The sequence below is a fragment of the Ranitomeya imitator genome, chromosome 9 (genome assembly GCF_032444005.1).
Source record: "Ranitomeya imitator isolate aRanImi1 chromosome 9, aRanImi1.pri, whole genome shotgun sequence".
Classification (NCBI taxonomy): domain Eukaryota; kingdom Metazoa; phylum Chordata; class Amphibia; order Anura; family Dendrobatidae; genus Ranitomeya; species Ranitomeya imitator.
The window spans coordinates 31077909-31105370 of record NC_091290.1 but is presented as its reverse complement, the minus strand read 5'-3'; the positions used below and the strand labels follow the sequence as shown (position 1 = coordinate 31105370).

Sequence of the window (27462 nt, the reverse complement as noted above, 5' to 3'; positions counted from 1 at the left end):
GTGGTGCAGACACCTGCAGAAAAAAAAAAGCAGCAGAAAGAACTCAACATTTACGCTACGTGTGAACACGCCCTCACCATTAAAGTTTTATTTTTTTCTCTATTAAACCCATGAAAAAAAAGTATCACGCTTTTTTTTTAACGTTACTTACCGATCCCCGTAAACAATGATTGCTGTCTTATGCGGGTCGTTACGATTACGAGGACACATATGTCTGTATGCAACCCTCAACCTACTGTCTCCTTCCCCATAATCCTGTAGAATGTAAGCCCTCAAGGGCAGAGTCCTCGCCCCTCTGTATCAGTCTGTCATTGATAGTTTGTTTACTGTATGTGATATTTGTAACTTGTATGTAACCCCTTCTCATGTACAGCACCATGGAATCAATGGTGCTATATAAATAAATAATAATAATAATAATATTTGCCGATTTGTGATGTTTATTTTTAAAAAAATAAAATAATTACTTTTTCATTAATCAAGTGTTTTTCATTATTTTTTTTTAGTAATTTTATAGGATGAAAAAAATCTGTTATTCTCCTTCTAGAATACAGAGACACACACTTTACATAGAAATACACTGCTATCAGAATAATCTGCCTGTAGTCAGGGCCTAAAATATAGATCAAGTACACAAAATTCTTCACATTACCATCAACAGAGCTGGTGGCTCAGTAGCTTATAATGTTAAGTTTGTGAGTTCGAGATCTGGGGTGACTCCCAGAAAAAAAAAAAATATTTTTTTTACACTTTTATAGGAGCAAAAAATAATTTTTTTCTTCACCTCAGTATACAAGGACCATAGAAATAGATTGTTATATATACAGTGTATCCCTATGGACATGTGCAATCTGCTTCTGGGTTCACTGCCTGCAATACAGGTCAAGATTACCAAATTCTCCAATCTATATCATTGTGGGCTATGGCTCCTAGGTAGATTGAATCCTGGGGATCAACGGAGAAGCAGTGAATATATAATTTAATATATTGAGATATCGGTACCAAGATCTCAAGCTGTTGTGCGCTGCCATTTTACCGTAGTCCACCGCATTGTAAACAATGGAAGTGAGGGGGACTCCGGGATTTCATAAAATGTCAGCGGAGTCCCCGCACTGCTGAATACCCATAGTGTCACATCTCTGAACTCCCCCTCCTCCCAGCCAGGGGCGTGCCACATTGCCCCACTTCTGACTCCGCCAGTTTCCTGCAGCAGCGACCTTAGGACCCCGCTCCACTGCAGCCAATAAGGTATATTTGGTCACACTTGCGAGTGCAATGCGAGAAACTTGCACGACTCTCTCGCATCAATACCCGGCACTGCCGCCGGCACTCGGGACCGGAGCATTCAGCTGCATGTATTTCTATGCAGCCGCACGCTCCGGACCAGAGTGCCGGGTATTGATGCGAGAGACTCACTCGAGTTTCTCGCATTGAACTTGCAAGTGTGACCCCGGCGGCCTAAGACACACACCTATTTTCTGAGGAAAAAGTGTGTCTTATAATACAAAAAATATGGTCAGGCGTCTTTTGTCCATATATATTATTTTCTTAATGGTTAATAGTATTATGTATCTGGTCTATGTATATCTGAATTGATGGGTATACTGAGAAAAAAAAAATCTATACATGTCAAGTCTGTGAATATATTTATTTATAGGTCTATTAAACTTTAAAAAAAAAAATTATATACAGATACACACATCCGTGTCTGGTATTGAGCAAAATAAATATCACGTGTTAGTGTACACACACACATTACTTATGGTTGAAAGATAAAGTTGGCAAGTACCTGGGCTGCTAATCACACGAGGTGCTGGGTATAATAATAGCTAGGAGAAGGTTCACATGGGATTCTCAACTTTGCCACATTGTTCGTAAAAAAAAGTCCAGCTTTTGTCCAATTTGCTAGTATTATATGTATGAGAAAAAGAGGCAGCATTCCATCAAACTGTACAAAAGGTGGACTGTGGTGTGATCAGACCATGTTCCTGTACAGTCAGACATGGCCATTACACAGTACACAACACATTTATAAGATTATCTCAGCACAGGAACTTTTTTTTTTTTAAATACATCCAATTGAGGAAATTATTATTCCAAGATGTATTGATTAAAATCAACTTTTGTTTGTGGGAAAACCTCTAGTTCTAATGCACTTAGACGTTACTGGAGTCATTTTCACTCAGATTGAGACGTCAAAAGTTCAGCAGATGACACACATTGGCAGAGAGAAAAGCAAGGTTGGCAGATCATATCTGCATGGGACAGGCAGCACGCGTTGTGACATTTGTGGCATTCATAATTTGACAACCTTCGGTGACCAGTTTCCGTGGTGCATGTGGTGCATCTACGTCTTTTGGGAGGTGATTTTTCTAGATCGTCTTTGGAGAGATATCTTTTTATCCGGTCTTCCAGGCTAGAGTGGATTCCAGTAGTTCTTCGGCGTAGCTCTCCACTCACCAGTTCGTTAGCCAATGTTTTCAGGTACACTCGTCTACGCAGTGGTTGTAGTTGATTGCCGAGGTAAATCACTTGGGAATTGATACCACCCACATTCAACATCGTAAAGAAGATGACCATTGGCCAGCGCTTGGTGTTTCGGCTAACGCTGTAAGCGGCGCACATTTGATCTAAAGTATCAACGCCACTTTTGGTTAAATTATAAAAAGTGATCACCTCTGGTTTCTTTTGTACTCCGGACCCAGGATCAATGGCGTCATCATCATGCAGCGAAGAGACAAGAATCACGTTTTTCTTCTCACGCGGAATGTATGACACCAAAACCTTCCCATCATTGAAGCCAAACATACTCCTGTATTGTTTTTTCCCTTTTACATTTACAAAATTTGGGGGCAACTGTTTATTATTTTTTCTGACAGTTCCGACATACGACAGCTTCTGCATTCTCAAATCATCGATAAGATCAAAGTCAGAAAACCAATTATCAGCTGTAATATTGCGACCAGATCCAAATAAGGGTTCAGCCAGTCTCTTCACCACTTCCCTTGGCTTGTTGCTGATACAGAAAGGACCCGTTGGCTGTTTTCCAGCATAAATTTCCATGTTCACTGTATAAATCATCCTGGCGTCAACAAGTGCAAAAAGTTTTATACCATATTTGTTTGGTTTTGATGGTATGTGTTGCCGAAAAGCACATCTACCACGAAAACCTGGAAGCATTTCGTCAATGGTGACGTTCTCCCCAGGGAGATAGCTATTTTGACAATTTCCGACAAATTTTTCAAACACATCACGAATTGCAGCAAGCCGGTCAGATTCTTTTCGATGGGTCCGGGTAGTCCGGTCGTCAAAACGCAGGCAACGTAGCAAGGTCTTGAATCGTTTGAGATTCATCACAAGGCTAAATTTTGGAATGCCGTCACCTTCTGTTCCCCAAAGTTCCTCCAAACTTTGACAATTCCCCCTGTATGCTCCTGCTAGGTACAACAAGCCAATGAAAGCCCGGACTTCAATTTCATCTGTGGGTCTGACGTCTCCCTCTCCGGAAAATTTGTCCTTGATGGCGTCAATATATTGGTTTGTGCATCTAACAATAATGTCCAGAATGTCAGTGAATAAATTATTCCAACATTCAACTGCAGTTCTAGCATTCTTAGCACTTCCTATAACTTCAGGAAGGCGAGTGAGAATGTTGTCAGATTCCCTAATTTTCTTGGGCGGCTTCTTGCTCCACTTGGTCTTTTTATCTTTTCCCAAATAATAGGGGTTATCTGTATCTTGTTCATCTTCATCAGTCTCCTCACCATCTTGCTCTGTTCCTGAATCGCCTTGACATTCTTCAACCTCATCTTGAGATTCAATGTCACTCTCTTCCCCTAAATCTTCAGTAAGTGCGGGGTCTCCCTCATCATCCAACAGCAGATTCTTCACTTCATCATGAAGGGGGTTAGAGAAATCATCGATTTTCCACTCCATTTCAGCAGAGAACCTGAAGCAAGACAGAGTACATGTTAGGCTGGAGGCACCCCTGCAAATGCGAGAAACTCACACGAGTCTCTCACATCAATAACCGGCGCTGCCACCGGCACTCAGACAGTAGCGTGCGGCTGCATGTATTTCTATGCAGTGCCGGGTACTGATGCGCAAGTTTCTCGCATCACACTAACAAGTGTGACCCCCGGCCTTAGGGCGCAATGTGCCTGAGAGGCCACCCTCTTATTTCTAAGAAAACCTAAATATTTTTTATGAAATATACACAAACTTTGCACTTCGTTCATTAAACAAGCTAAACAATGGTAATTAATAAAAACAAAGTACAAACCTTGATAAGTAAGACAAGTTCGGGCGCAATCAGCCCGAGAAGCCACAGAAGTCAGATCTGCTCTCCACAAGGTCTGCAGTAAAACTGTATGGGAAGGTTGCAAGGAGCATCTAAAGACAGGTAGGTCCTGGGAAGGGCGAGACTTCCTGAAAACTTGAAAAGGAGAGAGAAGTGAAACTAGATGAGCTGTGGCCGGTAAGATCAGGCGTGCCTGAATATTCATTTCCGAATGCTGTAAACAGGATTGTGAGCCCTCGAGGGCAGGTTCCTCTCCTTCTGTACCAGTCGTGACTTGTATTGTTTAAGGTTACTGTACTTGTTAATGTAAATGGCACTATAATAAATAATAATGTGCTGCCTATAAGATTATGCTGTAAGGCAGTAGCCCCCAACTTTTACCTTGAGAGCCACTTTGTGCTCTGAGATGGTCGTGAGCCATAATCTGGGCAAAGAAGTCATAGAAGCCATATTGCGACCAATAACGGATAACAAGTTATTAAAGGGTTATAACCGGTTGTTAGTGGGATATTGTGGGTCAGAAGGCGAGTTTATCTACAATTTTTTTAAATTTTTTTTAATACACACCAAAGAGCAGCAGTGTAGAGAATAAAATATGTTTTTATTGGCAAACACAATTACCGTAAAGGTTGTACAAATAGCTAATGTAATCAAGGTGACTGCTAAACAAGCATGAATGACCACACTATGTAGAATATAAAGTGATAGAGGCGCCTCCTGACGAAGTAGTGAAACGTGCGTTGCGGTGGCGGAGACGCCACACAAATCACCTATGCAAGTGCTCTTTCTATTTATTTTTTATCAGCCATATGATTCTATAGGGAGCATTATATCCCACTGAATAATCTATATACTATTGGCCATACTTATACTAAACCGTACATGCACTTCTATCACTTTATATTCTACATTTGTGTGGTTATCACGGCTTGTTTAGCAGTCACCTTGATTACATTTAGCTATCTGTACAACTTTTAATTGTGTTAAATAAAATCTGTTTTATAGGCAATCTATACTGTTGCTTCTTGGTGTTTGTTTAATTCAGTTTATTTGCTACTTTACTTTGATTTATGGGTTTAATTCCGTACTCATTTTTTTATGCTATATTCATGTAGCTATTGTAAAATTTGTACCAGTCACGTCTGTCGTTTAGAAATTGGCTTTGGGTGCAGCGCCCTGTGTCTGTCCACATAGTGGACGGGTGCAAAAACTATCTGCCCTATAAATTGGGCCAGACTACTGCATACAGTGATTTTTTTTCACTGAAATTTGACAATATACAGGCCAAAAATAAGTTTGTTTTAATGTAATGTACCTTAGAGAACACATTGTGTGAAAAACTAATAACCTGCAGATACAGGGTCATTCTGCAGGTGATTAGAATTCTAACGTCATGCATCCACCGCACTGAAAGCCCAGAAACAGCGAGGAAATTAACTTTATTCCTCCTGGCAGCCTCAGGATTTCAGTCATAGCAGTGCAGGTTCAGCTCCGCGTCAGCTACAGTAGGTGTAAACAGGTTCCAACACTGACTGACAGCCAGCTCAACAGGCACTGAGCCGACTGTCAGTCAGTGCCTGGGTGTGGTCACAGCCACCACTCACTCTGTACTGAAGTCGTGCCTCTATGAAAAAAGACATTTCTTTGCGGCAGTGGCCACACAACATCAGAATGTGATTAACCTGCAGGAAAATATTGTTTTTTTTCCCACAGGACAGGTTCTCTTTAAGGGTGAATATAAAAAAAAAAATCCTTAACACACGGTTCCAACACGGATCGTGAATTTTTTTTTTTTTTCACTGACCGCTTGATTCCTGGCCTGAACTCTACAACCTCATAGGCATTGATGAAGCTGTTAAGTTCGGGAGAAGAAACCTAGTGTCAGTCATTAAACAGCAGTCTCAGACCACGATATATGAACGTGTGAATACCGCCTTAGGACGAATTCAGCCATCCGTGTTTTACAGTCCGAGCGTGGACCGTGATGCAGAGTAACAGTGGGCTTCCCAAACTCAACAGCCTCAGCCTACCAACTATGAAACATAACAGGGATACCTACTGCAGCATGGTAATTCTTATTTTACACCAAGTCAGGACCCTAACCCTCCTGTACATGTGTCCACACAAATATTGCTCCTAGTGATGCCAGATCGTGTTCTCACTCAGTATGGTACCATATTCATGTTCTCCACAATGCTACACAGTGTAATGTCCCCAGAACTCTGCTACATCAACACACGTGTGTCCTGCTCCTCGCCTCCGCCACAGTTCAGTCTGTGCAGAGACTGGATTTCCTGCCAGGACCTTTACACCATGTGAGGACGATAGATGAACGAATTTGCTCGCTCTTATTCAGCGAGCTGCAGAGGGAACCCGACTTCCTGGATCGCTATGGCCGATCAGCTGATTGGCACCCCAGCTCCATGTGTCGTGGCTGTGTCACGTGTGTTGGGCTCTCCACGCATGTGTCGTGACATGACTTGGTTCAGTCTGTAAGCTATAGACTGGACCAAGGAGTCATTGCACGTGGTACATCTTGATTTTTCCAAAACATTTGATACCGTGCCACGCAAGATGATGGTACACAAAATGAGAATGCTGGATCTGAGGGAAAATGTGCGTAAATGGGTAAGTAACTGGCTTAGTGATAGAGAGTATACCATTTATAACCACCATCTGCTTTCTAACTGGGTCGCTGTGACCAGTGGGGTACCGTAGGGGTCCGTGTTGGGACCTATTCTCCAACATGTTTATTAACGATCTGGTAGAATGTTCACTCAGTAAAATATCGATATTTGCAGATAAAACAAAACTATGTAAAGCAGTCAATACAAGAGACTATAGTATTCTGCTACAGGTGGATCTGGATACGTTGGAAACTTGGGCTGAGCAGCGGCAGATGCGGTTTAACAATGATAAATGTAAGGTTATACACATGGGAAGAAGGAATCAATATCACCATTACACACTGAATGGAAACCACGGGGTAAATCTGACATGGAGAAGGACTTGGGGATCCTAGCTAATGATAAACCTACCTGGAGCAGCCAGTGCCAGGCAGCAGCTGCCAAGGCAAACAGGATCATGGGGTGCATTAAAAGAGGTCTGGATACACGATGAGAGCATTATACTGCCTCTGTACAAATCCTTGGTTAGACCGCACATGGAGTACTGGATACAGTTTTGGGCACCGATGCGTAGGAAGGACATAATGGAATAGAGCGAGTACAAAAGGAGGGCAACAAAATTAATAAAGGAGATGAGGGAACTACAATACCCAGAGAGATTAGCAAAATTAGGATTATTTAGTCTATAAAAAAAGACAACTGAGGGGCGATCTAATAACTATGTATAAGTATATAAGGGGACCATACAAATATCTCTCCAAGGATCTGTTTATACCAAGGAAGGTGAAGGTCACAAGGGGTAATTCTCTGCATCTGGAGGAGAGGTTTTTCCACCAACATAATTCTTTTCTATTTACTGTTAGGCAAGGAATTCCCGATTCTCACGGCCCTGAGGAGGTGGTAATAGCAAACTCAGTCGAGGGGTTCAAGACAGGCCTGGATGTCTTCCTGGAGCGTAACAATATTGTATCTTACAGTTATTAGGTTCCTTAGAAGGACGTAGATCTGGGGATTTATTCTGACTGAATATAAGCTGAACCGGATGGACTATTTTTTATGGCCTTGCTAACTTATGTATTTGTGGGGAAAATGTAATTTATATTTTTACAGTTCAACATTATAAACTTCTGTGAAGCACCTCAGGGTTTAAAAGCCCTGCTGTTCTGTTCGCATTTGCTATACCACTTCTACTGTTCCCGGGTCAAAATGACCTGACCTAATAATTCTTGATTTTTAGCTGCTCTTAAGTGTTTTATTTGAATACTTTTTCCATTATTATACTGTATGTGAACATGGTTGATCATAAACAAATGAAAAATTTAAATTTAAACTTTTTTTTTCATAAAAAGGTTACACAGGCTTTTTACAATTATCTTTGATTGTTGGCATTCTGCACACAAATAACAAAGAAGCTTTACATTACTATTACTAAAACATGAAATTTAACTTTTTGAAAACAATATTTATAAATCAACAAATGAAAAATCATAAAAAACTTCAACCTTTTTAGAAAGAAAAACTGAACAAGTTCATGCGTTTTTACACTGAAAACAATAATAAGACACATGTCCTTTACACAGATATTTTGAACATCCAGCACATGTCAGATTAGTCTTATTGTCACAGGAAGATGGACAGAAGCTACATCTCTTCCTTTTTTTGCTGGTAGCTGTGCTGCTGGAGGCCGTGGATGTGGAGTCTCTTTCTTGAGCATGCTGGACACTTTTTACAATGGCTGTTGCTTCTTCACTTCTGGGGGTCACTTTTCTGCTCTCAATGTATGGCCTAACCAGGGATTTGCCCAATTCCTCAAGAAATAATCTTCGTTTATGCAGCTTATTCCGGTTCCAATCGGGGTCGATTTCTCTCCATAAGACAAATGCATTGTATGCAGAAACGTCCAGTATGTTATAAAATAAAATCATTGGCCACCGATTGGTTTTGCGTTTGCATGTATATGTTGATATTGCTTGGTCTAAAGTATCAACTGCTCCCTTTGTGGCATTATAATCCAAAATAATGTCAGGCTTTCTGTCTTCTCTATCGCTTACGGCATTGTCATGGTGCATTGTGCTCATTAGAATTACCTGCTTGTTTTTTTTTGGAACATAAGAAACAACAGTTGTATTTCCAGAAAAAAAAAAAGTAGAACTGTACACCCCTCTCTTGCTAAGGATACCTTGCGGTAGTTCAGGTTTGTCTTTTCTTATAGTACCCACCATGGTAAGTTGTTTTTTCTTCAACATCTGGCCTAGTTGATAGGATGTAAAAAAGTTGTCACATGTGACATTTTGTCCTTTTAGTCCATGAGTCAAATCGAGAACAACACGCATACCCTGATTTTTTTCAGGTCTTTCACCAGGGGTTTTTCCGGTATACACTTGAACATTTAGAGCATATGAAGTTTTGCTGTCGCAAAGTGTCCAGATCTTGATGCCGTATTTTGCTGGCTTACTTGGTATATATTGTCTGAATGGGCACCTACCTTGGAATGCCACCAGTTGCTCGTCAACAGTTACATTTTCACCACTATTATACAATTTTGGTAGAATCTCTACCCATTGATTCCAAACATTTCTAATAGGTGCTAGTTTATCTTTAGCTCTTCTTTCCATTCTATCTGTTTTAGAATCAAACCGCAGTACTCTAGAAATTTCGTGAAACTTTTCAAGACACATTGTAGCTCTAAATATGTGGCGACCGGTTTCGCAATTCCACAAACTTTTAGTTGATTCACCATAAGTTTTGTATACTCCCGCTAAAAGAAGTAAACCAATATAAGCATTTAGAGCTGTCACATCTAGTTTTTCCCATTTATCACCATAAACTACTTGTCCGTCAATGTTTGTCATTTGTATTATAATATTTAGGATAGTCATATTTAGGAACAATGCGAATGCTGATCCTATATCAGATATTCTTGATGTAGCGTAGCTTGTAGGACCAGGAGTAGCTTTTATCATATTTTCAGAGGGCAATCTACCAGCCTTACTAGGCTCCAAGTTCCAAATTACACACTTGTTTTTAGAAGGGATTTCTATCATCCGGCTAGTTGTCTGGGTATCATGTTCCTCTTCATACTCCACTTCAGAATCCGAATTTTCAACATTGCTTTCCATCTCGCTTATGTGGTCCTCCACTTCAGACATTATTTCCTGTGGGACATCATCTTCTGAATCAGAAGCGTTGACAAGCTCTTCCAATTCAGCGTCAGTCAATATTCTTTTTCTAAACATTTTTATCTAAGTTTGGAAAAGAAAAGAATAGTTGTAAAGATATGTATTCGCAGCGTCAGTCAATAGACATTTTAGAAACATTTTTATCCAAGTTTTGAAAAAAAAAAAAAAAAAGAAAGAATACCTGTAAAGAGGTGTATTCACAGCTCAGTGCTCTCTCTCTCACAGATTCCAGTGTCTCTTTCACAGGACTTAGGGTACCGTCACACAGTGGCATTTTGATCGCTACGATGGCACGATTCGTGATGTTCCAGCGATATCCTTACGATCTCGCTGTGTCTGACACGCTCCTGCGATCAGGGACCCCGCTGAGAATCGTACGTCGTAGCAGATCGTTTGAAACTTTTTTTCGTCGCTGGATCTCCCGCTGACATCGCTGAATCGGCGTGTGTGACGCCGATTCAGCGATGTCTTCACTGGTAACCAGGGTAAACATCGGGTTACTAAGCGCAGGGCCGCGCTTAGTAACCCGATGTTTACCCTGGTTACCAGCGTAGACGTAAAAAAAACAAACACTACATACTTACCTTCTGCTGTCTGTCCCTGGCGCTCTGCTTCTCTGCACTCCTCCTGCATCCTGTGTCAGCGCCAGCCAGCCGGAAAGCAAAGCGGTGACGTCACCGCTGTGCTTTCCGGCCGCTGTGCTCACAGTCAGTGCAGGAAGCACAGCGCCGGGGACAGACAGCGGTAGGTAAGTATGTAGTGTTTGTTTTTTTTTACTTTTACGATGGTAACCAGGGTAAACATCGGGTTACTAAGCGCGGCCCTGCGCTTAGTAACCCGATGTTTACCCTGGTTACCAGGGGACTTCGGGATCGTTGGTCGCTGGAGAGCTGTCTGTGTGACAGCTCTCCAGCGACCACACAGCGATGCTGCAGCGATCGACATCGTTGTCGTATCGCTGCAGCGTCATTTCAGTGTGACGGTACCCTTAGCTTCAGGGTGTAAGGGTACCGTCACACACTGCCATTTCGATCGCTACGACGGTACGATTCGTGACGTTCCAGCGATATCGTTACGATATCGCTGTGTCTGACACGCAGCAGCGATCAGGGATCCTGCTGAGAATCGTACGTCGTAGAAGATCGTTTAGAACTTTCTTTTGTCGCTGGATCTCCCGCTGGCATCGCTAGATCGGTGTGTGTGACACCGATCTAGCGATGCGTTCGCTTGTAACCAGGGTAAACATCGGGTTACTAAGCGCAGGGCCGCGCTTAGTAACCCGATGTTTACCCTGGTTACAAGCGTAAAACTAAAAAAAAAAAACAGCACATACTTCCATTCTGGTGTCCGTCAGGTCCCTTGCCGTCTGCTTCCCGCACTCAGTGACTGCCGGCCGTAAAGTGAAAGCAGAGCACAGCGGTGACGTCACCGCTGTGCTGTGCTTTCACTTTACGGCCGACAGTCAGTGAGTGCGGGAAGCAGACGGCAAGGGACTTGACGGACACCGGAATGTAAGAATGTGCTGTTTGTTTTTTTTTACGCTGGTAACCAGGGTAAACATCGGGTTACTAAGCGCGGTCCTGCGCTTAGTAACCCGATGTTTACCCTGGTTACCCGGGTACCTCGGCATCGTTGGTCGCTGGAGAGCTGTCTGTGTGACAGCTCCCACACTACGATTTACCTACGATCACGGCCAGGTCATATCGCTGGTCGTGATCGTAGGTAAATCGTATAGTGTGACGGTACCCTTAGTCAAATGACTAGTGTCCAATTTATAAGACAACAGTGTCTTCTCTCACAAACTGAAAACGCATTTGACTAAATAAATACTTGATCACTGATAACAGTGAAACCTCCAGCCTTTGAATGATAGACAACCAGTCTCCTCTCTCACAAACAGCAAATGGATCATACTAGATAATTACTTGTTTACTGATACGAACAGTGAAACCACCACCATTTTGAGATGAAGTACACATAAAAAAACATAACTTTTGCCGTCAGAAATAATCAGAGACCTGTAGAACAGTATAAAATGCTATCGGGTCATATTGACCCGAACAGTACAAGTGTAACAATCAGCGTGTAGCAAAAAGTAAACAAAAAAAAACAAACAAAAAAAATATATAGAGAGCTCCACAAATGAGGAGAAGTCAAGATACCACTAGTTTCAAATCCTCATATAAAAAATCTACAGGGTCTCAAAAATCATTTCTCAAAAATCATTTCGGGTCATATTGACCCAAACAGTACAGCAGGGTTTTAATGTGCTTACCACACATCTAGATCAGTCTAAGGGGATTAATTTCCAAAATGGTGTCACTTGTGGGGGATTTTCACTGTTTCAGCACATCAAAGCTTCTCCAAAACATGGCATGGCTTCCGCTATTTGTTCAATTCAATTCAAATGAGCTTTATTGGCAGGACTAAGTACATGTTAGCACTGCCAAAGCATATGGTAAAAATACGGGGGTGGGGGAGGGGGTGATATAGAGGTCCAAGGAATATCAAATTCCTTTTAGAGGATAGGGGATGTTTCCAGGGTGTTCCAGGAAATTTTGCAAAGAGTCAAATAGTGCTCCTTCCCTTCTGAACTCTGCCATGCGCCCAAACAGTATTAGCATTCTCAGGAGAAGTCACACAATTTTTATAGTCAATTTTTTCCTCTTTACGTAAAAAAAAAAAATTGAATCTGAATTTTGTGGAAAAAAGTTCATTTCTCCTCACATTCCAAAAAATCCTGTGAAGCACTTGAAGGGTTAACTTCTTGAATGTTGTTTTGAGCACCTTGAGGACATGCTGGATGGAACAGCTTTGATGCAAATGACCTAGGAGTGGTGGACTCCCTAGTCTTGTAGAAACAAGAGAACAATTACAGAACCAGAAACAGAGTATTTTGACCTCACTGTGCTCTTTTGTGTCTTCAAGTTTCTTGGTGGTGTGTGAACAGGTTCCTACAGACTTGTTCATTGTGCAAGTAGCCCATGTGTTTCTGGTTCTGTAATTGTTCCCTTGTTTCTACAAGACAAGGGAGTCCACCACTCCTTATAGGTCATTTGCATCAAAGTTGTTCCATCCAGCATTTTCCACATGAAAATTTCCTCTCTGAACCCTGCTTATACAGGTACTATACAGATGAACAGGTTTTTAAATACATCAGACAGGGATTATATACATTAGGTAGGACTGCTGTCTATGGGTATACCTTGACGATTGGTGGAGCAGCTTAGTATACATTTTTTTTGCAAAAAAAGTATCAACTTAAATACCCTGTTTTTCCATCTTTTTGACTAGCACTTGCTTATTACTGTGAATTTTTTTTTACAACAGAGTATTTTTGACCTCAGTGTGCTCTTTTGTGTCTTCAAGTTGTGTTTCTGGTTCCTCCCACAATGTCTGCAGCAGTGAAGCATAGAATGCCTCAGTGATCATGGTACCCTTTGCAAGGAAATCCATCAATACTACCCCATGTTGGTCCCAAAATACTGTGAGCATGACCTTGCCTGCCAAGGGTTGAGCACATGCCTTCTTTGGAGGCGGTGAGTCATGATTCTTCCATTGCATTGACTGGACTTTAGTCTCAGGATCATAGTGATGGACCCATCTTTCACCCTGTGTGATCAGTCTGTTGAAAAAGTCCTCCTGGCTTCCATGGCACATCGTCAATAGAGCCTGAGAGCATTTGACTCGTTCCTGCTTCTGGAAAGTGTGAGCAGCCGGGGGACCCAGCGAGCAGATACCTTATGCATGTGAAGATGATCTTGGATGATTTTTTCCACAGGCCCCACACTAATCTTGACATTTTGAGCTAGGTGGCGAATGGTTACATAGGGATTTTTTAAAATGGCGGCCTCCACTTGCTGGATGGTGTGTTCATCAATAGCAGAGTGGGGTTGCCCTGGAATTGTAGCCGTTTGGATCGAAGCCTGACCACATTTGAACTGACGATGCAGATTTTGCTGCAGATCTGCAGCGGATTTGACGCTGTGGATCAGCAGCAGTTTTCCATGCGTTGTACAGTATCATGTAAACCTATGGAAAACAAAATCTGCAGTGCACATGCTGCTGAAATAGTGCACGGAAACGCAGTGGTTTACATTCCACAGCATGTCAATTCTTTGTGCAGATTCCGCAGCGGTTTACACCTGCTCCTCAATAGGAATCTGCAGGTGTAAAACCACAGGCGGAATCCACACAAAAACCGCAGTGCGGTTTACCTGTGGATTTACCAAAATCAGTGTGGAAAAATCCACACCTTTCCGCAGCATGTGCACATGCCCTTGCAGGTACTTCAGCAATTAGCTCAGAGAGTGTATGTTGTCTTCCTGATGCTCATTACTGTGTTCAGTTAGGACCTGCGATGTCATGGCCTTGACATTGGGCAGGGGGAGTCAGTCTCCCTCCCTAGATCACATGGCCATTAAATCAAAGGCATGATCAACCCCCTCCCCAGCAACCCTGACTACACTAACAGTAAGTTGAGACAAACACTGACCAGTACAAGATAAACATAAGGGCCTAAAGGTCAAGATTCTGTAAATATGTCATTTCCCAAATACATTGTTATACCAAAATGCCCATCGCATAATATGATATTAACTAGATGTTACCAACAATGATATACTTGAGGAATACCTAGAGTTTCAAAATTCTAACAAGTAATTTTGCAGAAAGTAGCAAAAAAGTAAGCTACAAGTTCACACATTCTTGGGCAGTTATGGCGAACTTGTGGCACATGTGCCACGGGGGCACACTCCACTGCCTTCCGACATGTTCAAATGTATTTGCATCTTTTAGACGCTAAAACATTTAAACAATGCTGTGCCGGACGGGGCAGATTAGCTGTTGTCAGCCCAGATTCAACATGTAGCAGTGTATCATGCTACTGATCTCATCATATTGCTTCCAGGGCCAAAGAGGAGCATAGAGTGCAGGTGGGCACTGGTAAGAGCTCCAGCAGCAGCCGAACATTAAATAGTTTACTTATGAAAGAGTACAGTTTTGAGAGGGGCAGTGTGGGGATGGGGGACTGCTTTATTCAGAGGGACTATTTTGCACAGAGGCAGTGTGTACATGTACAAATATTTTGCAGAGGGGTAGTGTGTATGATTGAGAGATACCATATACACTAGAGTATAAGCCGACCCAGAGTATAAGCCGGGTATGCATTCTCCCCCCATCCCTGTATGCATGGCTGGGCTCCCCCCATGCAGTCGCTGCATCTCTCCTCTGCTGAGCGGTCACATGGTACTGCTCATTAAGGCTATGAATATGCGCACCATGCCTATGGGAGTGGTGATGCATGCATATTCATTATCTTAATGAGCAGTACCACTTGACCACTCCGCACAGGAGAGCCGCCGGCGCCCGACAAGATGCCGGGACGTTCAGCTACGGTGCGAGGGCAAGTGTGATGTCACAGCCGCCAACTCCTGCCGTGCCCCTTCCATGCTGGCTTTCTGGACAATTACTTGTGCATAAGCCGAGGGGGGACGGGGCGCATTTTCAGCACAAGAATGTGCTGAAAATCTCGGCTTATACAAGCGTATATGCACAGTAGATATAAATTGCAGAGTGTGTAAGGGGGAGTATTTTGCATGCCACCTGTTCTGACAAGACTACAACCTTCAGTAACCACCGATCGACCAAACCACTGCACGACCAGCTCTATCCTCACCTACTGTATCCTCACCCATCCCTTGTAGATTGTGAGCCCTCGCGGGCAGGGTCCTCTCTCCTCCTGTACCAGTTATGACTTGTATTGTTCAAGATTATTGTACCTGTTTTTATTATGTATACCCCTCCTCACATGTAAAGCGCCATGGAATAAATGGCACTATAATAAAATAAATAACGCCTCCTGTAATGTTAAATTGCCGTATTGGCACTTTTTGATAAAGTGGGTTTGGGGTTGCTGTTTCGGCATGGTCTCAAAGATTTGCCATCACTGTTCTAGGGATAAAAAGGTTTGGGATTTCCACTTTAAACACAAAGGGGAGCAGCTACTAAAATTTGATAAAAACCCTAGTGCATCATATTGAAAAACACACGCTTAATCGGGATATTGATGGATATACCTCCAATGTACTGTAGTTATGCATAGATTTATAGTTCTAGTTTACTCCCTGTACTATTTATATTGTACTTTCTAAATACAAAAATTAAAACTTGAATTTGAAAAAAAAACCCTAGTGTACAACTAGCTCACATTAGAACTGCAGTAAATATGGGCTGAAACTGTGGTCACTCAGCCCCTCCCCTTCTGGGAGTTTAAGGGTTACAAAAGGATAAGGTTTAGGATCACAGCGTGGAGCTCTCTTGTTGGTGACTGTAAAGTTATACTGATAAACACAACATCACAGAGGATAGCCAGCAGCATAGCTTGTTAGTTGGTGCTGTTTGCTGTATCAAACTGGAGTTAGATGTATCTGGCAAATTTGCAGCACACAAAACTGCAGCGGTCTGGGGAGTATCACATGATGGAATTAGATATTTCACTTTATACTGCATTTCTCATTTGAGGTAGCAGCGTCTGATCTCTGCTACTATACACAGTTAAATACACATGCACACTTACAGCCTGGCATACATGCCCCCACCCCAGCCAGCCTGGCATGCATGACACCCACCCCAGCCAGCATACCACTGCAACACCCCAGCCTGGCATACATGACCACCCCAGCAACCCTGGCAAACATACATGTCCCCCACAACCCCGCATGCCTGGCATACATGCCCCCAGCCAGCCTGCCTGGAATGCATGACACCCCACCCCCAGCAACCCTGGCATACATACATGTCCCCATCTCAGCCACACGCCACCAGAAGAACTGGCAAATCGCGCGTCGGGGTGGGACGTTCATCCAGGCTTGGGCACGCCACAGGTAATATACCTATATATGCCCTTTAATCTCCGCTTCTATATGGCTCATGCTATACATAGTTTATAAGTTTCCCTTCCGCTTGCTTCCCACTTAGGCTTTTCAATACCAGTGGCTGCATTTGATGCTGTATTTAAGGTTCACTGTGATTGTTAATCAACACTTGGGTCATTATGAATGCAGTTCAGCATTGATTATCCAGAATGCCTTAGCCTTGGTGACTCATAGTTGTGTTTTGAGGTAGTCATGTGACATTATTTTATGTTTATTTTGTGAATTGGTGTATTTTCCATTCCTTGAGCCATAGCAATTTTTTGTGGCTTTTGTGTATTGATATAGTTCTACGGAATGGGACCAAACTTCTTTTAAGGTACCGTCACACTCAGCGACGCTGCAGCGATACCGACAACGATGTCGATCGCTGCAGCGTCGCTGGAGAGCTGTCACACAGACCGCTCTCCAGCGACCAACGATCCCGAGGTCCCCGGGTAAACATCGGGTTACTAAGCACAGGGCCGCGCTTAGTAACCCGATGTTTACCCTGGTTACCAGCGTAAAAGTAAAAAAAAAAACAAACACTACATACTTACCTACCGCTGTCTGTCCCCGGCGCTCTGCTTCTCTGCACTGACTGAGCACAGCGGCCGGAAAGCAGAGTGGTGACGTCACCGCTCTGCTTTCCGGCTGACCGACGCTCACAGCCAGAGCAGGAGGAGTGCAGAGAAGCAGAGCGCCGGGGACAGACAGCGGTAGGCAAGTATGTAGTGTTGTTTTTTTACTTTTACACTGGTAACCAGGGTAAACATCGGGTTACTAAGCGCGGCCCTGCACTTAGTAACCCGATGTTTACCCTGGTTACCAGTGAAGACATCGCTGGATCGGTGTCACACACGCCGATCCAGCGATGTCTGCAGGGAGTCCAGCGACGAAATAAAGTTCTGGACTTTCCTCAGCGACCAACGATCTCCCAGCAGGGGCCTGATCATTGGTCAATGTCACACATAACGATTTCCTTAACGATATTGTTGCTACGTCACAAAAAGCAACGATATCGTTATGTGTGAAGGTACCTTTAGCTTAAGGTCAATTGGATTAACATGTATGCATACGAGACCCACCCCAGCCTACACACCACTGCAACACCCCAGCCACCCTGGCAAACATACATGTCCCCACACCCCTGCATGCCTGGCATACATGCCCCCAGCCAGCCTGGAGTGCACGACACCCCAGTCTACATACCACTGCAACCCCCAGCCTGGCATACATGACCACCACAGCATACATACATGTCCCCAGCCAGCCTGGCATGCATGACACTTACCCCACAAACCACTGCAACCCCCAGCCTGGCATACATGACCACCCCAGCAACCCTGACATACATACATGTCCCCACATGCCTAGCATACATGCCCACCCCACCCCCAGCAACCCTGGCATACATGGCCCTTATTCTATACAGATTAAAAAAATAAAAAAAACACTTATACATGGTTAGAAGCAACACCGAAAGTTAGGAAGGTACTGGGAGGGGCAGGATCCCCTGCCACCTTGGAGCAGAGGGAAACAAGGTGTGAGCTGTGCCTGATGTAGGTATAAAGGGATATTCCAATCTCCAAAATTCTATCTTAATATGTAGTAGGTGTTGCAATATTAGCAAATACCTCCACCTCTCGTGTCTCCCCTTTTCCTCATAGTTTGTAAGCTTGCGAGCAGGGCCCTCATTCCTCCTGGTATCTGTTTTGAACTGTATTTCTGTTATGCTGTAATGTCTATTGTCTGTACAAGTCCCCTCTATAATTTGTAAAGCGCTGCGGAATGTTGGCGCTATATAGAAATTATTATTAATTATTATAATAAGAGATTTAGCATAGTTCTGATACTGCCTTTCCTCAAGTGGAGGCCCTTGAGTATTATTTATTTATATAGCACCATTAATTCCATGGTGCTGTACATGAGAAAAGGTTACATAGAGTTATAGATATCATTTACAGTAAACAAGTTAACAGTGACAGACTGGTGCAGAGGGGAGAGGACCCTGTCCTTGCGGACTTACATTCTATGGGATAGTGGGGAAGAGGCAGAAGGTAGGGGCGAGGCAGCGGCTCTGGCGAGGCGGCAGAATGGTTATTGCAGGCTGTAAGCTCTTGAAGAGATAGGTTTTCAGGTTCCGTCTGAAGGAGCCAAGGGTGGTCTATAGTCGGACGTGTTGAGGCATGGACTTCCAGAGGATGGGGATATTCAGGAGAAATCTTGGAGGCGGTTGTGTGAGGAACGAATAAGTGTGGAGGAGGGTAGGTCAGCAGTTAGGAAAGAGGGAGAGAAGTACATGGGATTCAGGGGTGCAGTGGCTATTCCAGAGTAGGAGATCAGACGTACCTGTGAATGAATGCAGATGAATCAGGGCATGACAGCATGAAGAATATACCATGGGTTATCATTGTGGTACATTTCAGATGATACACTTAAAATGTCACTTGAAATTATGTCACATCTGACTGAAGTCAGATCTGACCCACACCATGCAACTTATACCATTTAAAAAAAACCTTATCCGGCTGAATAGGTACAATTGTAACTATTCCGTTTTAAAATTGCAATAACTTTTTTTTGAAAAGACGTAGAGGGCTGAAATTTCGTGACATCTCTACATTTTTGGTCCAGAATATATTGGCCAAATTTCAATAAAATATCTCCACCCGCTTCCGAGATAAGGGGTCGAGATCTTTTTGCATCCATAACAAGCTGCATAGGTACAAATGTACCTCATATATTTTGAATGAAGATAATGCAAGGGAAAAAGCATACATTTTTTTAATGATAATGCTATTTAACTATTATAAACAAGTAAAAAACTGTTCATTTACATTATAAAAGAAAATGTAAGAAACTTTTTTTTATTGATTTTCTTTGCAAGTAATGCATGTTGGCTTTGCTACAGAGTGTTCATCGCAAATGGGTTTCACACAAACCACACAAGACTTTCTAGTCTTGCGTTTTCGCCTCAGGTCTCTGCAGACATAGCAACTACTAACAACAGGGGAGGGTCCACGACTACCATGAGGTATTTTGGGGCCAGCTGCTGGCTGCGATGCTACCACAATGCATCGTCCAAGCACCATTTCTACTGCACCTCGAAGAAAATGGTTTCTCATTATCATTTTGTTTGTACTACGATCTTCAATTGCAATCATACACAGCTGATTTGCGAGATCTTTCAGGAACTCTCTTCGTTGATCCTTTGCCCTGAAGCTTGGATTGTGTTCTCTGTAGATGATGTAGGATGCTAACCCACTGACATCAATCATATTGTAGAAAAATGCCAAAGTCCAACGTGATGTTCGTCGTTTCACAGTGTACTCTCCCAACATTTTATCCATAACATCAACGCCACCTTTTGTTATGTTGTAGTATTTTATTATCTCTGGCTTGGCTGCTAGTGTCTCTTCAACTTCTCCCGTCATGTGCATAGATGATAGAAGCACGACTGATTTGTTCTTCTTTGGTACATATGAACAGACTGTTGCATCATGATTGTAGGCAAAATTTGTCGAGTATACAGGCCTTTCTTTGGCAGGCTGCATGTTGTTAGGTAGGAACCTTTTGTTTTTTCTCACTGTACCAACTAGTGTCATGTTCCAGGAGTTCAATACCTTAGCTAGTTCCATGGTTGTAAAGAAGTTATCGGTGGTGACATTTCTTCCAGAGCCTTTATACGAGCTCACTAGGTCCAATACTGTTCGTTCTCCAATGTTTACTTGTCGAGGACCATCAGTTGGTTTCCCAGTGTAGAGCTGACCTTGTAAAGGGTAGGCATTTGATGAGTCACAAGCCCAGAAAATCTTTATGCCATATTTAGCTGGTTTTGAAGGTATATACTGGGTAAATTTAGTATGACCTCTAAATGGAAATAATTGCTCGTCGACGGTGATACAATGATATGGCTTGTAGGCTCTCTCCAGATTACTGTTCAGCATTGTCCAGATGTCCCGTATTGGTGCAGCTTTATCTGTTTGCACACGTTCTGCACGTGTATTTTCGTTGTCAAACCTGATAAATCTGAGTATCATCTTGAAGCGGTCACGAGACATGGCTGCACGTATAAGAGGCAGAGCAGCAACATTCCACATTTCCTCCAGATTCTCTTTGTTGGCTCTGTGCACACCAGCAGCAATCAGTATGCCCAAAAATGCATGAAGTTCAGTTTCAGTAAATTGCTTGAATGTTTTTTGTGGTGGCCGTTTGGAAGAATCAGGAAAACGTTGTACCAGTTCGTTGTTGTAAGCATCACAAACTCTCTTGGCCTTTCGATTCGTTTCCCGTAATATGATGTCACACATCTCGGGAGTCATGATGGACTTGAATAGCTCTTTTGCTGTATATAGGTTGCTGATTGCTGCAGGGCCACCTCTTTGTCGTAGGACATTACGAGATTTTGTTTGTGCATTTGGCAGTGGATTACTGCACCATTGAGTTTCATCCTTAGCAGTCCAAATGTCGCCTGCACTTTGAGGCACAGAATCATCCTCAACACTTTCGTCTGATTCGTATTCATTTTCATGCTCTATGACCATTTCTTGTTCAATGTCTGAATCTTCTTCAGTAACATCCACTTGTGGTACATAGTTTTCATCATCAGATGGAACATATGGTTCATCCTCATGCTCAGAATCAGATTCTTCTAGCATTCGCATTATTTCGTCAGACGTAAATCTGTAAATATGAAAAAATGTAAAATAAATAATTTTCCGAAATACTACATTATTGGCTTTTCACAAAATTATACTAACCTGCAAACACGTTTTCTTGGATTATGGCGGAAACTAGATCCAGCATTACTATCACTCATGATGACTTGCTAGATGAATTTTGGCTTCGTATTTTGTGCTGAATATAAATAAAACATCGTAAAACAATATGTAGATACTAATTATTATCCATTTTTCGTATAAAAATTATACCTATAGTGATAAGTTTCATACAAAATATATGTAAGCCAAGTCCAGGCTGAAAGACAATTTGACTGTTCTGTCCCCACATAATGAGAATAAAGGTATAACTGGCTGTTAGATGCTGTGAGACTTTCCTACCTTCGTTTCCAAGAAATTGAAGACTTCGCCTAGAAATGTGTGCTCACAGCAATGAGATGAACAGCAAAATGGCTAATGAGAGGAGGGAGGCAGGAAGACAAGTAGAAGCCACTCCCAGTTTGAATTAACTTAATTGACAGCAACATAAGTGACCAGTAACAACACTGAACAATAGATATCAGCATAACATTTGTAGCTGAATGAACTTTAGTTTCTGAAACCAAGTAAAGTCTTCCCACAGTGGAGGTATATGTGAAGGTACAATTGTACCTATGCAGCCTGTTAAGGTTGTAAAATTATGCAGCCTGACAAGGGTTAAGGGTATTTTTATAAGCACTATTAACTCGCTATATCAGTGGTCATAACCATGGGTATCAAAGGTTATGCAATGGCCAGGGACAGACTGAGCATCGGGCATTTCCGGCAGAGGAGAGACCGGGGGAGGTGCCGGGACAGAGCTGATGCTGCTGTCTAAGCAGGAGGACCTGAAGAGCTGCACATGGACATCAGCCTGCTCTGCATACAGAAGTGTATGTGTAATGTGTGCGCGGTATCTGTAGTGTGTGTGTAATGTGTGCAGTATCTGTAGTGTGTGTAATGCTTGTGTGCAGTATCTGTAGTGTGTGTAATGTGTGCGTGGTATCTAGTGTGTAATGCTTGTGTGCAGTATCTGTAGTGTGTGTAATGTGTGCGGTATCTGTAGTGTGTGTAGTATCTGTAGTGTGTAATGTGTGCGCGGTATCTATAGTGTAATGTGTGTGCGGTATCTGTAGTGTGTGCAGTATCTGTAGTGTGTGTAATGTGTGCAGTATCTGTAGTGTGTGTAATGTGTGCGGTATCTGTAGTGTGTGTAGTATCTGTAGTGTGTAATGTGTGCACGGTATCTATAGTGTAATGTGTGTGCGGTATCTGTAGTGTGTAATGTGTGTGTGCAGTATCTGTAGTGTGTGTAATGTGTGTGCAGTATCTGTAGTGTGTGTAATGTGTGTGCAGTATCTGTAGTGTGTGTAATGTGTGCGTGGTATCTAGTGTGTAATGCTTGTGTGCAGTATCTGTAGTGTGTGTAATGTGTGCGGTATCTGTAGTGTGTGTAGTATCTGTAGTGTGTAATGTGTGCGCGGTATCTATAGTGTAGTGTGTGCAGTATCTGTAGTGTGTGTAATGTGTGCAGTATCTGTAGTGTGTGTAATGTGTGTGCAGTATCTGTAGTGTGTGTAATGTGTGTGCAGTATCTGTAGTGTGTGTAATGTGTGTGCAGTATCTGTAGTGTGTGTAATGTGTGCGTGGTATCTAGTGTGTAATGCTTGTGTGCAGTATCTGTAGTGTGTGTAATGTGTGCGGTATCTGTAGTGTGTGGTATCTGTAGTGTGTAATGTGTGCGCGGTATCTAGTGTGTGCGCGGTATCTGTAGTGTGTGTAATGCTTGTGTGCAGTATCTGTAGTGTGTGTAATGTGTGTGCAGTATCTAGTGTGTAGTGTGTGCGGTATCTGTAGTGTGTAATGCTTGTGTGCAGTATCTGTAGTGTGTGTAATGTGTGTGCAGTATCTAGTGTGTAATGTGTGTGCGGTATCTGTAGTGTGTGTAATGCTTGTGTGCAGTATCTGTAGTGTGTGTAATGTGTGCGCGGTATCTGTAGTGTGTGTAATGCTTGTGTGCAGTATCTGTAGTGTGTGTAATGTGTGTGCAGTATCTAGTGTGTAATGTGTGCACGGTATCTGTAGTGTGTAATGCTTGTGTGCAGTATCTGTAGTGTGTGTAATGTGTGCGTGGTATCTAGTGTGTAATGCTTGTGTGCAGTATCTGTAGTGTGTGTAATGTGTGCGGTATCTGTAGTGTGTGTAGTATCTGTAGTGTGTAATGTGTGTGCGGTATCTGTAGTGTGTGTGCGGTATCTGTAGTGTGTGTAATGCTTGTGTGCAGTATCTGTAGTGTGTGTAATGTGTGTGCGGTATCTGTAGTGTGTAATGCTTGTGTGCAGTATCTGTAGTGTGTGTAATGTGTGTGCAGTATCTAGTGTGTAATGTGTGTGCGGTATCTGTAGTGTGTGTAATGCTTGTGTGCAGTATCTGTAGTGTGTGTAATGTGTGCGCGGTATCTGTAGTGTGTGTAATGCTTGTGTGCAGTATCTGTAGTGTGTGTGATGTGTGTGCAGTATCTAGTGTGTAATGTGTGTGCGGTATCTGTAGTGTGTGTAATGCTTGTGTGCAGTATCTGTAGTGTGTGCGCGGTATCTGTAGTGTGTAATGCTTGTGTGCAGTATCTGTAGTGTGTGTGATGTGTGTGCAGTATCTAGTGTGTAATGTGTGTGCGGTATCTGTAGTGTGTGTAATGCTTGTGTGCAGTATCTGTAGTGTGTGTAATGTGTGCGCGGTATCTGTAGTGTGTGTGGTATCTGTAGTGTGTGTAATGCTTGTGTGCAGTATCTGTAGTGTGTGTAATGTGTGTGCAGTATCTAGTGTGTAATGTGTGCGCGGTATCTGTAGTGTGTGTAATGCTTGTGTGCAGTATCTGTAGTGTGTGTGATGTGTGTGCAGTATCTAGTGTGTAATGTGTGTGCGGTATCTGTAGTGTGTGTAATGCTTGTGTGCAGTATCTGTAGTGTGTGTAATGTGTGCGCGGTATCTGTAGTGTGTGTAATGCTTGTGTGCAGTATCTGTAGTGTGTGTGATGTGTGTGCAGTATCTAGTGTGTAATGTGTGTGCGGTATCTGTAGTGTGTGTAATGCTTGTGTGCAGTATCTGTAGTGTGTGTAATGTGTGCGCGGTATCTGTAGTGTGTGTGGTATCTGTAGTGTGTGTAATGCTTGTGTGCAGTATCTGTAGTGTGTGTAATGTGTGTGCAGTATCTAGTGTGTAATGTGTGCGCGGTATCTGTAGTGTGTGTAATGCTTGTGTGCAGTATCTGTAGTGTGTGTGATGTGTGTGCAGTATCTAGTGTGTAATGTGTGTGCGGTATCTGTAGTGTGTGTAATGCTTGTGTGCAGTATCTGTAGTGTGTGTAATGTGTGCGCGGTATCTGTAGTGTGTGTAATGCTTGTGTGCAGTATCTGTAGTGTGTAATGTGTGCGCGGTATCTGTAGTGTGTACTGCTTGTGTGCGGTATCTGTACTGTGTGTAATGTGTGTGGTATCTGTAGTTTGCATGTGTGCAATACTTGTATTTGTGTGTAATACATGTGTGTTAAGGCTAGGTTCACATTGCGTTCGTGCAATCCATTTAGCGCATACGCTAACGGAATGCGCTAACGCAATGTACAAAAAGGGATTGCGTTTAGTGATCCCGCTAGCGCAGATGCCCGATCTGCGCTAGCGAGAACGGACCCAAAAACGCTGCAAGCAGCGTTCGAGGTCCGTCAGAAATTAATGGGACATTGCAAACGCATGCCAAAATGGCATACGTTAGCGATGCGTTACATACATTGCGGTCAATGGGTGCGCTAATGGATCCGTTACATTGCATTAGTGGCGCTAGGCAACGGATTCAGTTAGCGGACTGCCACTAACGCAATGTGAACCCAGCCTAATACTTGTGTGTAATGAGTAATGTGTACATAACGAGCCTGTGTTGTCCACCACGTGTGCTGTGTACATGTATGATGTGTGTGTCTGTGTGACCATATCAGGTGTATGTAATGAGTCTGATGTCCACCATGCGTGCTGTGTACATGTATGATGTGTGTGACTATATGAAGTATAAGTAACAAGCCTGTGTTGTCCAGAATGTGTGCCGTGTACATGTATGTGTGTCTGTGTGACTATCAGGTGTATGTAATGAGCCTGTGTTGTCCACCATGTGTGCTGTGTACATGTATGATGTGTGTGTCTGTGTGACTATCAGGTGTATGTAATGAGTCTGATGTCCACCATGTGTGCTGTGTACATGTATGTGTGTTTCTGTGTGACTATATGAAGTATAAACAACAAGCCGGTGTTGTCCAGCATGTGTGCGCCGTGTACATGTATGTGTGTCTGTGTGACTATTTGAGGTGTATGTAATGACCTTGTGTTGTCCAGCATGTGTGCGGTGTACATGTATGTGTGTGACTATTTGATGTGTATGTAATGAGCTTGTGTTGTCCAGCATGTGTGCCGTGTACATGTATGTGTGTCTATTTGATGTGTATGTAATGAGCTTGTGTTGTCCAGCATGTGTGCCGTGTACATGTATGTGTGTGACTATTTGATGTGTATGTAATGAGCTTGTGTTGTCCAGCATGTGTGCCGTGTACATGTATGTGTGTCTGTGTGACTATTTGATGTCTATGTAATGAGCTTGTGTTGTCCAGCATGTGTGCCGTGTACATGTATGTGTGTCTATTTGATGTGTATGTAATGAGCTTGTGTTGTCCAGCATGTGTGCCGTGTACATGTATGTGTGTCTGTGTGACTATTTGATGTCTATGTAATGAGCTTGTGTTGTCCAGCATGTGTGCCGTGTACATGTATGTGTGTCTATTTGATGTGTATGTAATGAGCTTGTGTTGTCCAGCATGTGTGCCGTGTACATGTATGTGTGTCTGTGTGACTATTTGATGTCTATGTAATGAGCTTGTGTTGTCCAGCATGTGTGCCGTGTACATGTATGTGTGTCTATTTGATGTGTATGTAATGAGCTTGTGTTGTCCAGCATGTGTGCCATGTACATGTATGTGTGTCTATTTGATGTGTATGTAATGGGCTAGTGTTGTCCAGCATGTGTGCGGTGTACATCATATATGAAATTTATTTAATTCATTGTATGGGGGCTGGTTAATTTTTTGTGCCGGGGCTGCTTTTTGGTCCCAGTCCGGCCCTGGCAATGGCTGCACACGAGTAAAGCCATAGCTAATCAGAAGAACTATACATTTCTAATTGGAGGAATTTGCAAGTATCACACCCACTACATATTGGGGTAGGATGTTGAGATGGGATTAACACTAAGCCAAGGGTAAATCTTCTAGTAGGGTCTGAGGACAACGTCTCCAGCAGATATCAGACATGTAGTGTAGCATTAAAGTGGGATAATCATTACAACATCGCTTATAAGCTAAAGAACCACCTACATACCCAGAATGCATCAGTGCTGGGCCTCTACACAACGTGTCCCAGTGATTGAGGATAGAACCAGCCCAGGAGAGGAGCTGGCACCGAAGACATAGCACCGGAAATCATCTACCTCCGCACATAACACACAGGGGTACAGACAACACCCTGCATGCCAAGAAATGGAGGCCCACAACAGCCCAGCCATGCCCGCATCCCTTCCCCACCGTCCGCCCCTCTCACCTGACACACCACGAAGAGGTGAAACCGCGCGCGGCCAGCGCTTATATACCACGCCGCAACACGCACGACACGCCCACTTACCGACTAGCGATTGGCTATCCAAACTGAGTGTTGGAAC

The 27462-nt window shown here is 43.0% G+C and overlaps 2 protein-coding genes and 1 non-coding gene across 3 annotated transcripts; all 3 read right to left on the bottom strand.

The window, feature by feature from the left end:
* Positions 1–1629: 1629 nt before the first annotated feature.
* On the bottom strand, positions 1630–27364 carry LOC138649616 (piggyBac transposable element-derived protein 4-like). Its single transcript, XM_069740155.1, has 3 exons — positions 27345–27364; positions 4283–4435; positions 1630–3949 (listed from the first exon to the last, which is right to left on the bottom strand). Exon 3 carries the CDS (start codon positions 3934–3936, stop codon positions 2179–2181), a length of 1758 nt encoding a protein of 585 aa, XP_069596256.1. The 5' UTR covers positions 3937–3949; positions 4283–4435; positions 27345–27364; the 3' UTR covers positions 1630–2178.
* Positions 18874–27356, bottom strand: LOC138649617 (piggyBac transposable element-derived protein 4-like). Its single transcript, XM_069740157.1, has 4 exons — positions 27126–27356; positions 21781–21877; positions 20644–21703; positions 18874–19369 (listed from the first exon to the last, which is right to left on the bottom strand). The coding sequence occupies exons 2-4, from the start codon at positions 21837–21839 to the stop codon at positions 19232–19234; spliced, it is 1257 nt and encodes a 418-aa protein (XP_069596258.1). The 5' UTR covers positions 21840–21877; positions 27126–27356; the 3' UTR covers positions 18874–19231.
* On the bottom strand, positions 27157–27290 carry LOC138649889 (small nucleolar RNA SNORA57). The gene has a single exon (XR_011315394.1). It is a non-coding gene; the product is annotated as a small nucleolar RNA SNORA57 (small nucleolar RNA).
* Positions 27365–27462: the final 98 nt, after the last annotated feature.

What these genes read in the sequence shown, in the direction of transcription:
- LOC138649616 (XM_069740155.1), bottom strand. Translation starts at nt 3,936, where the DNA reads ATGGAGTGGAAAATCGATGATTTCTCTAACCCCCTTCATGATGAAGTG.
- LOC138649617 (XM_069740157.1), bottom strand. Translation starts at nt 21,839, where the DNA reads ATGAGTGATAGTAATGCTGGATCTAGTTTCCGCCATAATCCAAGAAAA. An exon ending in CCAAGAAAACGTGTTTGCAG is followed by an intron (nt 21,704 to 21,780) that starts GTTAGTATAATT and finishes TCATATTTACAG; the next exon opens with ATTTACGTCTGACGAAATAA. An exon ending in CAACCATGGAACTAGCTAAG is followed by an intron (nt 19,370 to 20,643) that starts GTATTGAACTCC and finishes ATTCATTCACAG; the next exon opens with GTACGTCTGATCTCCTACTC.